General features: G+C 40.2%; 1 protein-coding gene across 1 annotated transcript in view; it reads left to right on the top strand.

The window, feature by feature from the left end:
• FAM13A (family with sequence similarity 13 member A) overlaps window positions 1-13,662 on the top strand; it is a 336,606-nt gene that overhangs the window by 287,005 nt on the left and 35,939 nt on the right. The window contains exons 14-15 of the mRNA XM_044913092.1: window positions 4,320-4,396; window positions 4,789-4,831. Of these exons, the coding sequence (XP_044769027.1) occupies window positions 4,320-4,396; window positions 4,789-4,831 (120 nt within the window). The remainder of the gene's footprint in view (window positions 1-4,319; window positions 4,397-4,788; window positions 4,832-13,662) is intronic.

The raw sequence follows: 13,662 nt of genomic DNA on the forward strand, positions 1-13,662 counted from the left end.
GTCTTGAACACAGTAAATGTTCCTTCTCCCGTAACAACCTAAAAAAAAAAGTTGAGGGCCAGGGAGAGGAGTAGAGGACTTGCTCTGTGCAGTTTTTCAGGAACCCAGGCCAAGTTCCTCTCTGTCATCTTCAAGTAGCTTCCAGTGAACTATGGTGGTTTTCATCTCCTTTCCAGCTCACAGAAGGAGAGCATGAGCATTGAGGAATGTACCTCCTGGGGTAGTTTATTGGCCAGGCCTAGAAGCCACACACATTGTATTGCGCATCCTGTTGGAGAGGAGTCGGTCACATGGCCATATTTCATTGCCGGAGAGACTGGGGAATGCGTTGTTGCTGGGCATGTGGCTACGTCATTTCTGGAAGGAAGGTAGAGTGGATTTGGGTGGATAGTTAGCAAGTTCTATCAGCATCCTCGTATCCTAACAATAGTTCTTCTTAAATATGGATTAAGTTATACAGTTGCTTTAAGCAATAAAACATAAAATGTACTAAAGGGTACAAAAAGAAACTCAGATGCACATTAAACCTTTGTTGATGAGAATATATCAAATATTTTCCTTCTCTTAGAGCCTAAGTTTAGAATAATGAACCTGTTTTGGCTCCCAGTGTTCTCTGCAGCCTTCAGATTGAGCTGTTTGTATATGGAGGGAAAGCATTTTTTTTTCAGTGTCCTCTATAAAGGCCTTGTCAGCATTTTACAGCTTTAGAAGACAAATTTGTTTTTGCTCCAAGTGTTTTCAAGGGCTTCAGTGGTCAAACAGGTTTTGAGCCCAGCTTTCAATGCCACAACAGACAGGGGGCCAAGGGGAAGAATTGAAAATAAATCCCACAGTCTAAAGCTAATTTTTTCAAGGATTTTGCTCTTTTTAGATTTGAGGTTATTTTTGTAATTGAGGAGGGTGGTTCTTAAAATTCAGTTCCTTCTGACACCCAAAAACTGTCCAATTAAATTCTATCATAGCACATCTGTGTGTTTTGAAAGTCACTGGTAAGACTTAACTGAAGCAGAATTTTATGGATTATAAACTAAGCTTTATGTGTTTTTTTGTCATGCAATTCAAGAAGCAGTTTCATTAAATTATTCTTAAAGTCATAATCTGTTCTTTGCTCTTTCTTAAAATTACCCATTTAAAAGATCCTGAGTTTAGAAGACCAATTAAAGTAAAAATTAATGCAGTAACACATTTTTATAAGAGTTTTATTACTTTAACCTTTCATAAGTGCAAACATTAATAAACTCCTCTTTCACCACACCTAGAGAAGTGTTTGGGACATAAAACAGTTCAAAACCTTCAGAAGGCATCAAATCCGTATTTTCTCCTAAGGCAAGTACTATTATAGCTGCAGAACATTTGGAAATCCAGTAACATTCTTCCCATACAGTGGAAGCCTTCTGCATTTCAGCTGTTCTTTTGACCTGTACATCCCATTTTCCCCTTCTCCCATCTCACTGAAGTGAGGGGAATTCCTGATCTCTTTCTTTATCTTAACCTTAGGCGAAGAATGGAAGTCAAGAATTTATTGTGTGTTTTGCATCCATGGAAATAGGTACTTGTGTTACTGTCTTCAGAGACCTTTACTACCCTTGTTTGTTTCATTCTGAAGAAAGCTGAGATAGGTTGCCAGTTGGAACACATTCTTCACATGTTCCTGTGTCCAAAAGGTATAGGGGCAACCGCCTTAGCCAAGGAATGAATGCAGTGTGCTTGCCTGCTGCGTTAGTGAAAGCAGCTCATGAATATTCAACAGTCTCCAATGTGTGGACAACATGAAAGTTGGAATTATTATAAAGCCTTAAAGAGGAATATGGAACAAGAATGAAAGTCACCCTTTGTCGATTACATCCATAAAAAAACAGATCCTTGGGGAGTTCTTAAACATAGGGATCAAACATTTTTTAAAAAGCAAGTGGGGGAGGGAGTCCAAGTTACTGCTTACTAGTTTTAACCCTGGAGATCAGCCAGACTTTCTCACATTTTACAACTGCTTTTTGCAAAGTTTTCCATTGTATAACATAACTTTTTTCTGTAATTCTCAAAACCTATAAGCAATTATATCTTGGTTCTTTTTGTATAGGGAAAAAAAAATCTTCTTACTGAAATATCTAAATTTATATAATACTACTACAGTTTACTTTCTCTTCCCTCTTTCTGAATATTTCCTACCCTTAATGTGAAGATTTTTTTTATTCTGAAATAGTCATTTGCATATAATTAAAAATGTATTTCACTGACACTGTTTTAAAATGATCTGAGGGTAGAGGGTTGTGCTTTCCCTAGGAATTCAGGTTTCAGAGCTTTAGAAAAACCCAATGCTATTGCACTAGATCTTACACTAAAGATTTTGATAATCTATTGAAGACCACCAGTGAGAACAAACACAGATTCTTTGTCATAGATACAACCCCCTTTATCAGGAAGATCACATTCAGGTAATAGCAATAATAAGAGGCCATTTTAGAGAGACCTCTTCTAACTCAAACTTTAGAGTTATAAAAATGTAAATATAATTGAATGTTGTCATAATTTTTATTTCTCAGATCCATTCTAAAATGAACTGTGTAAATCGTCTAAGCATGTAAATTGATGTTTAGTAATGGCAGACACAGACACTCTTTCCAGTGTCTAGAGCATCACCTTAACTGGAGAAATAGTAGTGAAATATTTGGGGGGAGGTGGATTTCATAGTTTTAGAAATAATAATAGCATCAACAACAATAGCTAATATCCTTTAAATGTACCAGGTATTATTCATGTTCTTTACGTGCATTATTTCCTTTAATCTCCAAGGCCGCCTATGTAATTCTGTTAATATTGCCATCTCCATTTTCCAGATGTGGACATTGAGGGTCAAGTAGGGTCAGACAGTTGGTAAATAATAGAGCTAGGATTCAAACCCAAACATTCCGACTCCAGAGCCACCATTCTATTGCGTTACGCTGTGTCTCCCTTTGTTTCTACTGTCTGATAGAGCCCAGGGTTTTAAACTTGCAGAATTCCAGATAAGTTGGCCAAACCAACATAAATGGAAAACAATTCATTCATCTACCAAGCCAAAGATTAGTTTTCTACTCTAATTATGTGTTTATTTTGTGAGGATTTTTATATATGTCGATTTCATGGGATTATTGAGAACCTTAATCAGATTTGCTTTGTAAAGGGTTTTTCACGATGGGAGGTTATAAATATGTAGATGAACACATGTTGCTTCAGTATGTGTTATTCTGATGACCTAGAATAGGTGGATTGTGCTTATTAATGTCCTTTCAAAGCAGATAGGAATCTTTGAGTTCAATGAAATTCAGGTTCAGGTCTCTAAGGCAGCTCTTTTTTTTTTTTTTTTGGTTTACTGAATATAAATGAGCTCTTTTTGCTTTTTTGTAATCTTCCTTCATGGTGATGGCTTACTTATGATGTGCTCAGTCACCTGAATTGTATTCAGAAAGTATTGGCCATGTCACAAAAACCTTACAGGTATGCCTCCTGATAAGTATTAAGCCCTCTTGGTCAGCCTGAAATACATGCTATTCAAAGTAAGTTTCCTATTTATATTTTTTCCATCTTAGCTATTATAAGGATTAATATTAAATATCACAGAAAGAAAGGTTCTTAAGTTAACACCATTTCTATTCATGGATAGTTTACAGTTTGGGTACAAGCTATATGTTATCCCACATTATATTGGTAATTTATCCTGAAAATATATTAAATGAGCAATGAATGTTACATTGGTTTCTGATAAGATTCAAGGTCAGATTCCTCAGTCCTAGTTCTAATTCTACCCTAATGTTCTGACAGTCTGGGTTTTGTTATGTTTAACTGTAAGGTATGGCTGATACCTAACAAGGACATTATAGGATACAATGATCATTTTGTGATGGTGTCCGATATCTTCATTAAAGGGATGATAAAATTCAACATCCAATTTTATGCAAGCAGCATATACTAAACTTTTATAGTTTTACTAGTTTTAACAAGGATAGAAATATGAGGACTAGAATTCATTTATACCAGCATAGTGTCTGATCTTTCTGTTTTAAATAAAGGAGGATCTGCTGTTGCATATTTCTTACCATTCCTACTGGGCAACCACAGTTTGTTTTGTTGTTGTTGTTGTTGTTGTTGTTGTTTGTTTTTATTTTTTTAATTTTATTATGTTATGTTAGTCACCATACATTACATTTTTAGTTTTTGATGTAGTGTTCCATGATTCATTGTTTGCGTATAACACCCAGTGCTTCATTCAATACATGCCCTCCTTAATACCCATCACCGGGCTAACCCATCGCCCCAGCCCCCTACAATTTGTTTTGTTACAGAATATGGAAAGCCTCAATTCCACACCATCTCATGAGAGGGCTGGACCTGACGATGTTGAACTGATGTCCGATGAAAGGTAATTTTAGCATTTGCTCCTCGCATTGCTTACTAAGAGCATGAATAGCTTGCTTTTTTTTCTTTTCACTTAATACAATGTGCATTACAAGAACTAGAAAGAATAGAATTAGAGGTCTGTATGTTTACCAGTAGTATTTTGTAGCAAGGAAAATGCTTAGAATAGAAAATCGGCTGTGGTGCTATTAAAGACAAATAACCCCATTCGTGGTTGTGTTTCTAGTTTTGTTTTATTTTGATTTTTTGTTTTGTCTTGTTTCTGAATTTTACAAGAATTTAATGTAGAGCCACTCAGCCTACTTTTAAAATAAATGAAATCATAATTTCACTGGATGAAAAGCATTGTTCTAAAACTGACATTTTATGATATTTTGTTGTTGCTGTTGTTTATAGCAAAGAAGATGAAAAAGGCAGCAGACATACCCAGCATTTTGAGGTGAGTAGCTAACAAAATTTTGATTGTAACTGGGCTGTCCATACGTTCCTGAGAACACACGTGAAGCACTATTAGTCTGTCAATAAGGGATAATGAGATTGACTGGACTGGGTTTGATCAGAAAGGCAAATACTGAAACATAAAGATTCCTTGAGAAATCATATTCTTTTTGCTTTTAAATGCTTTTACTTTGCTTGCAAAGAGAAACTTCAGCAACATGGAGAGTTCCCTTTAGATTTTCCATAAAACAAAACAAAAAGCCAAAGCTACTGGTTTGATTTTCCATGTTTTTATGCATTTTTAAGTGAGTGCAATAAATAGTCAATGCATTGAGTGGATCTGTCACTGAGATTTATCTCATTAATTTTCAAATTAAGATAAACTTAGTGTGAGTTATTAAACCCAGTTTGTTTTCTGAGTTTTGTCTCATTTTAAGTAAACCATGGAGAAAAAAGATCTAACTCCCTTATGCTGTCTAGATCTTCAAGTTCCAGTTATTTCCCACCTTCCTCGTTCTCTGAGGGCATCGCCATGCTGACCCCACGTGATTTCCCTTGCTCCCAACTCTGGCCTCCATTCAGTGTGCTCAGCCCCATTTTTCATTCATGTATGTGTGTGTAATCTACATCCAAATGCCTCCAACTCCTCTTTCAGTATTTTTATCAGTTTTTCCCTTGGACAAGATTTAAAGCTTTTTTCAACCTGTTCTTGAATTCTGACCCTTGAAATATGAATTATATCTAGACCTCTCCCTCTAACTCAGTGATTCCTAATCTTTATTGGACATTGTCCTAATTCACTGATGGAGTTAGGAGCATCTGTTGAGTCCTGCTGTGTATGTGTACTGGGCTAGGAGCTACAAGGCAGTGAACAGCTGCAGTCCCCTACCCGCCTTGGAATTCTACAGTCTCGGAGGTTAAGACTCTAAAAGCTGTGGACCCCCTTCTTAGACAAACGCACCCTCGTGTACAATTTGGCATAAAATTGCTGGGAATGAATCGCCACCTCCCTGCCACTCCCCGCTGGTGCTGTGGACTCATCCTTTTCCCTCTCTTCAGTTCTTGTCATGTCTACTTCATCAGCCTAGCCAGGTAATAGGAGGGGAATGCTTCCTCTTTCTGACTTCACAGCTGCTGAGCCTCCTCTTTCATCTCTTATTTCCCACTCCTTTAAGCTTCCTTCCTTGGGACCCAGGCATCCAGCTGACATTTTTTTCCCTGACACCAGGTACTTTTTTTCAGAGCACAGTTTCCCCCATGATAGCGTTGCTTTGTTTTCCTTCTTGTTTCACCCTTTCCCTGCTCTTTTCCTCTGCTCACAGCAAGCACTTACTCATCACGCCATTGAACGTGACTTTGAAGAAGATTGCTTTGCCCGCCTCCTAGAGAGGTCTTCTCAGTTCCTCCCTTTTATGCCTGTTCTCCTTTATGAGATAAAAGGGTATAGAGCAGCCTTTGTGGATGGACTTCATAACATTAACTCATAAATCCAAGCGGCACCCAAACTAAATCCGTGCTGAACTCAGTTTGCCTTGGTATGTTTGTGGACAGCTCCCATGGTGGTGGATGAATCATGGGGAAAAAATCTCAAATCCTGCTTCCATGTGCCAGGTCCTATTCTTACATGTGTCAGCCATGTGCAGTTGCCAATCAGCACCCAGCCCACTGCTGGCACTCCTTAAGCATTCACTATTAATAATCATGGTCGTCATCATACGTTCAGCTGGGAGATAAAATTAAGCAGTGAGTTAAAATCCAGCCTAAGCTCTCCGTGTCAGGTTTCTTTTACAACTTCCCCAAAGGAGAAAAACAAGACATCACTCCACAAGATTGGGATGATGCTTCTACTCGGGAGGGCATGTGCTTTTTTCACTAAAGGATATATATATTTAATTACTAGGGACAGACCGTGAAAAGATGTTTTCCATTTTTAAAGCCCTTTCCCTTGTTTACAGTGCAATTTCATTGTTTACTACTTAATATGTGTAGCACTTTCTAGAACTTATTAAACAACCTAAATAGTTAATCTGGTGTTCTGGTACTATCACAACAATTCCTAAATTTCAGAGATGAAAAATAAGTCTAGACTTTGGTTACCCCTCCTAGAATTCTGCCTAAGCGGTGTTTTATTTCACGTCTCCTGTAGCCTGAGATTAAGAAGCCAGTGTTTACATGCTCACCGTGGATGGCTCTTTCCAGTTTCATTTTCCATGAAGACAGTTGATCCTCATTAATACCATCCTTTAAAATTTTCCTTGTAAGTTTTTAGATTCATGTAAGATTAAGGCCACAAATGCCAGCTATTGAGCTATTCTTGTTTTGACTAGCATCTCCGTTAGAATGTGGAACATTAAACCCAGTCTCAGAGATGCTCCTCAGAGGGACACAGAGGCAGAGAGAAGCTGGTCTTAGAATCTGCAGTTCAAACGCAAATGCAGGCACAACTGTGACTTTATTTTTGAAATAAGCATTTTGCAGCCCTAGATGTGTTTTTGTTTGAATGCATGTGTTGAAAAGTGAACATGGATTTACCCCTTCGTTGCACATTTTTTTAGTTTTTTTAATCAACTAATCTTACCCAAAAAGAGAATCTGCTCAAGATCTCAGATGGCCAGTGAAATTATGATTTTTATGGGTAGGTTTTCGAAAGGTGGGCATTTTAATAAAATATACCTTTTTGGGATGTATGAAATGAACTAATGTAAGGAATAGCCTAGCATCCTATTCCCTGAATATGTTGGAGTCCAGAGCCTTTGTTCATTTGTTTGTTTTTTTTTTTTTTTTAAAGATTTTATTTATTTATTTGAGACAGAATGAGAGAGAGAGAGAGCTCATGAGAGGGGGGAGGGTCAGAGGGAGAAGCAGGCTCCCCGCTGAGCAGGGAGCCCGATGCGGGACTCGATCCAGGGACTCCAGGATCATGACCTGAGCTGAAGGCAGTCGCTTAACCAACTGAGCCACCCAGGCGCCCCATTTGTTTGTTTTTAAGCTCAGTGAACATCTGGAAGTACCCAGAAGAAAGGTCATCCTTAAAACTAGCAATTTCTAGATTCCAAAAGATATCACTGAAAATACAGATTTTCAAAGTTCTGTTTACAATAGAGCTTAAATCTTATGCTTCAATTTGATTCCTTCTGATGAGTTATTTTCTGATGGAAATATTTCATGCTTCTGTATGAAGTCCAGAATATTAAAACTGTAACCTTATATTTAATCTCTTTATCAAGAAAGCAAAACCTGTAAGAATTATTGAGTGCTTAGAAGGGTATTACCTTATTTGGGCGAGGTCATTTTATGTCAGAAGTATAAGGTTAATGAGGTGTTAAATTCTTTTGCAATATTTTTACATTATGCTTTCTAAGCCTACTACTTAGAAGAGTTTAAAAAAAAAAGAAGAGCTTAGAAGCATACCTTTGATAACAAGTAAGACATTCATAATAAACAAAAGACCATTTCCCTTTTTTATCCTCCTTCAAAACAAAAGTAAAAGAAGGGAGAGAGAGAAAGAGAGAAGACAAGGCTTTCCAATCAAGACTGAGCATTAATATTAATTATCAAACATCTTAAGTGTAGGCTTTTATGTGCCCTGAGCAGGTTTGAGATAAATTCTGAAATATCCTGTCAACAAGTACTTATGAAATGAATCACTGTGCTATTTCAACTTCACTGTATTCCATGGAAGCGTTAGGATTTTGTTACTGGTTTTAATGTTAGAACCAGAATAATTTAAAAGCTCTATTTGTTTAGATTCACTTCCCATTTCATCCAGTCTCTAAAGGCTACGGAAGCTTTGCAATTCACATGAATTTTGGAACTCTGTTATGTCCACTTTCCTTTATTGTCAGCCCAAACAGTAAATGTTTATGGTTCCATGTGGTTCTTGTATTAACGCTGTGTGGTTCCTTCCTGTGCAAACTGCATTACACAGTACACTCTCTGATCTCATTGCTCCTGGCTCTGGTAAGCTCTTAGGCTACTCATTTATATCCTGTGCAGGGAGGGAGAAGGGACGGAACAAAAATTCACCACCTATTTGAAGTCAGGGGAGGAGCAAGATCAGTGAAGTCTGAGGATTGGAAAAGCCAGGTCCAGTTAGACAGGGGCAAGTCTTGACAAAGATCAGGTGAGTAGACTAATAGTTAGCGGTTCCTTTCTTTTTTTTTTTTTTAAGATTTTTATTTATTTGACAGAGAGAGACAGCGAGAGATGGAACACAGGCAGGGGGAGTGGGAGAGGGAGAAACAGGCTTCCCGCTGAGCAGGGAGCCCGACGCGGGGCTCGATCCCAGGACCCTGGGATCACGACCTGAGCCGAAGGCAGATGCTTAATGACTGAGCCACCCAGGCGCCCCTACTTAGCGGTTCCTTGACCTGAACATGGGCTATCACCTGAAGCCCCAGGCAAGGTGAGCTCTCTGAGTACTGGCTCCCTAGCGGCCTGTTTTTTTCTGTTATAACATGTGTGACATGGGCACTTATACGTTCAGTGTCTTCCTTCCACACTAAATTCCATACCTCGTTAATTCCTGTAATCCCACTGCCTAGGACATAGTATGTGTTCAGTAAACACTTGCAGATGAATGGATGTGAAAGGGAGGTAGTAAAGAATTGGAAATAGCGTTTTTTCCTCAGTTACTATGGGCTAGCCATTTTTATACATGTTTTTCATTTAGTCTTCATAACAACTCTATGAAGTCTTACACTTGTGTGACAGAAAAAACAAAGCTCTAAAAAAAGGAAGCCAAAGTACAGAGAGGTTTTCATTCAAGATCTTGCATCCGGTCATCTGGTACTGAAACTCAGATCTCTGCCCATCCCCTATCTGCCATACCATATTTGTCTCTCCTAAGAGCCGTGAAGATGTAGTGTGTTTTTGTGTGGTACATCATTTTGACAGGGGTTCAGTGTGTGACCTTGCAGCACAAGGGTCCCTGAATTGAAAATTGTGAAATTGCAGTAGTCCTCCATTATCTGTGGTTTCGCCTTCTGTGGTCTCAGTTACCCCTGGTCAGCCCTGGTCCAGAAGCAGATGATTGTCCTTCTGACATACCCTCCGGAGGTCGCTAGTAGCCCAATGCTGCGTCACAGCGCCTACGTCATTCTCCTCCCTTCATCTCATCACGTAGGCGTTTTACCGTCTCACACCATCACAAGAAGAAAGGCGAGCAGAGTAAAGATGTTTTGAGAGAGAGACCACATTCACATAACTTCTATTACAGTATATTATAATTGTTCTATTTATTAGTAGTTATTGTTCATCTTACTGTGCCTAATGTATCAATTAAACTTTATCACAGGTGTGTATATATAGGAAAAAGCAGAGTGTCTGTAGGGTTCAGCACTATCCTCGGTTTTAGGCATCTACTGGGTGTCTTGGAATGTATCCCCCCAGATAAGGGGGACCGCTGTAATTCATTTACTCTGTGATTTAACTGAAGACATAAGATGTGTAAACAACAAAAGTTGAAACCGGAAATATTTTGGTATTTGAGAATGTCCTTGACATTTGAACATGAACGACCTAAGAGAAGCAGCGGACAAGCAAGTAGACCAGGGCAATGCTATAGGACAAGCACGAGGAGAGAATGGGGAACAATCTGGAGAGGGACCCCACCCAGTCTAGGTTGACGAGTCTTTGAGGGAAGAGTAGATTTGATGCTGGTGTACTGCTGCAGAGCCTGAACAGCTTCAGCGTGGGTGGCCACGGAGCGGCAGCCCTAGCGCCCATATGCACATAAGCCCCGGGCCCACACCAGCAGCCCACGCTGCCTCCCCCAGCGCGGCAACCGCAGCGGGTTCTGGTGAGACCCATGAGGCCGGAAATTGGGAACCAGGCCTCCAGGGGCATCAGGCAGGTAAAAGAGCAGTAACCGCAGGGACTGATCACAGCACAGCAGGACAGAGCCGAGCATGTGGATGCGCTGGCAAGTGCTGGGCCAACGTGTCCGTGCTATGCAAGCTGGTGTGGTTGATGCAGCAGAGACCCTTCCCCTGCTGTGTAGGAAATCAGCTGGAAAGTCCAGAAGCTTATGCGGGTGAACATAGGTCTCCAGTGTGAGTGATACCCTGTTATATGTGGCACATCCTAAACACCCTTACATGGTGACTGCACATACAGTGATCTCTACACAGTGACCATGCCTCAGGGCCTTTGCATTTGCTTTCCTTCTTCCTGGAATGCTCTTCCCATTGATGGCTCACTCCCACATTTCCTTCATATCTCTGCTTACATGTCACCTCATAAGAAAGGGCTTTCCTGACCACCAGATAGAAAATAGCAGACCATGGCCCCCACCTCCATCATCTCTCTTACTCTGCTTTATTTTTCTCCATAGTTCATGTCACTATCTGACATTTTTTCTTTGTTTACTGTCACTTCCTGTAAGGTTCATTAGGACAGACTTTATTTTGTCTTCTGAAGTATCTCCAGTGTTAGAAAACTGTCTAGCATGTAGTAGGTATGCAAAAATTATTAGTCGAATAAATGAGTAAATATTATCTTCGTATCTCTAGCACACAGTGGCCCTGTTATATCATGATATATATATACACACCATGTGATATATATATATATACACACATATGAATAAACTAATAAACTTTTGACCTGATTCTCTTCGTTAGAATAATAGAATCTTAGGGGTTGTCTATTCCAGCCTCCTACCCAGGGCGGTAATCTCTCCCTCTCCCACATGCCCGACTCCCAGACTTCATCTGAACACTGTGAAGGGCAGCTAACTAATCCGCAAGATGGTCTGTTGTTGTATTGCGCCCAAGTCAACTGTCCTCAGAACCCCACTGAGCATTCCTGAACCTCTTCCACAAAATATCAGCTCTCTCAGTGTAGGGAGCTTGCATGGCTCACAATGCCCAGCACAGACGGGGTGCACCAAACCATGTCATAGAAGGAATGAAGAAATCTGTGTATTTTGGAGGGGAAAAATTAATTTTCTAATTTTAGTTTTCCTTAAAATGGATACTAATTCAGATGCAGAAAGAAAATTATAATCTCGATTTCCTTTGAAATGGGTGCTAATACAGATGGAACAATCATAAAAAGTACACATTTTTACATTAGCGTGTGTGTGTTTCAGCTTTTCACATGTGTCGTGTCAAGCACCACAGGACTCCGAGTGCCCTGAGGGGACACAGGCGTGGCAGGAAGCAAAGCCAGTGTCTGGCGTTGGGAAGGGACACAGGCTGCCTACGGAACCCGGTGCTTAGGCCTGTAGGTCTTCCCACCAGCATTCACTCCCATCTGCAAGGCCTCAGCCTGGAAAACACATTTCACCATTGTCACTCTGCTTCTAAAATCCTTCCGTGGCTTTCCATTATCAACTACAGGCTGAAATCCAAACTTAGCCGAGCATACAAGCCTTTCTCAGTCCAGCGGCCGCTCATCCGATGCCCTTGTCACCTACCATCCCTCCATCTTGTGCTCCCCTGCTATGACCAGCAACCCCAGGGTGCCTGCCTCTGCATCTGCTCCTCCTCCTAACCCCTCTCACCCACACTGTCCCCAAAACAAAATCGCTGTTGCTGACTCATGTTGGGACCCCGAGTGGGTCTGTTTGTTCATCATGCATCTGGAACTCCCCTCTTCGAGGTAGCACGGTTCACCTTGAGTTGCTGTTGAACATGGCTCATCTCCAACGCCTCTCCCTGGTGTTTTGAGATGTGGCAGTGTTTTCCTCATCTTCTTATGGTACCTAGATGATGAAAAGACTGAGGGCCTCACCTGTGTGTATCTTATGCTCCAGGCACTGTGCTAATGGCCTTGCATACCTTTTCCCAGATCTTCAAAGAAACCTTGCTAGATTGGAATTGCTCATGCCATTTCACAGATTAAGAAATAGAGGCTCAGAGAAGTAAAGCAGCTCAGCCCGAGCACCAAGCGCAGTGAATATCAGCCACGCAGGTCTGCTTGTTAGAAAGACCCCTGTCCGTCCCACTGTAGTGCAGTGTCAGGGGCCAAAAAACACTCCTCGGGGACAACATGCTGGGCTTACAGTATGGAATCATATTTCTTATAGCCTTCCTTTTTGTATGTCTCTAAGTGGAACAAGTGTTAGAAGTCTTTTGAGAAAATGTGTATTTGCGGTATGCAGGTTCTAACACACAGATGCGTGCGCGCGCACACACACACACACACACACACACACACACGGTTGGTGACTGACCCTGTAGCTCTTAATAAGCTGAGTGCCAGATTTGGTCATTCAGCCCTGGTCTACTTAAGATTCAGCTCAAGGAACAAATAACTTTTACGGCATAAATGCATACTCGATTTTTTCCCCCAACAGACAAGCAGCATTTTGAAAGTATCTTAAAGCCCCAGTTTTACCTGGCGTTTTCATCTGACTTTGGTAGCTCATCATGAACTGTATTCCCAATGTGGTGAAGAAAATAGCGGTCCTTGCGCATCATTTTGTGGAAATATAATAGTAAAAGCCCCGTCTATTCCCTGGTGATATCAAAGTGGGTTGAATAGCTATTAGAAGTAGCTGAAGTCTTAATAGTGCTTATTTTAAGCAGAAGAGCATTTCTTATGCATTAATGGAATCATTTATGACTTCCAGATGTTTGGGTTTTTTTCTTTTATCATATTTGCTAAAATAAATTTCCAGTTATTCTCCAAGAAAATCTTTTGCACAGATCTGTACTACTTGAGAAGAATATTTGTGAGTAAACACTTGTGTTTATAATCTTAGGAGAGAAGGGAAAGTGACAGTGGTTGGGTTTACAAGATGCTAAAAGAGCAAGGAAAAAAAGAATGAATTTCAATGCAAATTTTGTTCACATAAAATCACTTAGTTAAAATAGCAGCCTTTGG

This window comes from Neomonachus schauinslandi, chromosome 2 (assembly GCF_002201575.2).
Source record: "Neomonachus schauinslandi chromosome 2, ASM220157v2, whole genome shotgun sequence".
NCBI classification, from domain to species: domain Eukaryota; kingdom Metazoa; phylum Chordata; class Mammalia; order Carnivora; family Phocidae; genus Neomonachus; species Neomonachus schauinslandi.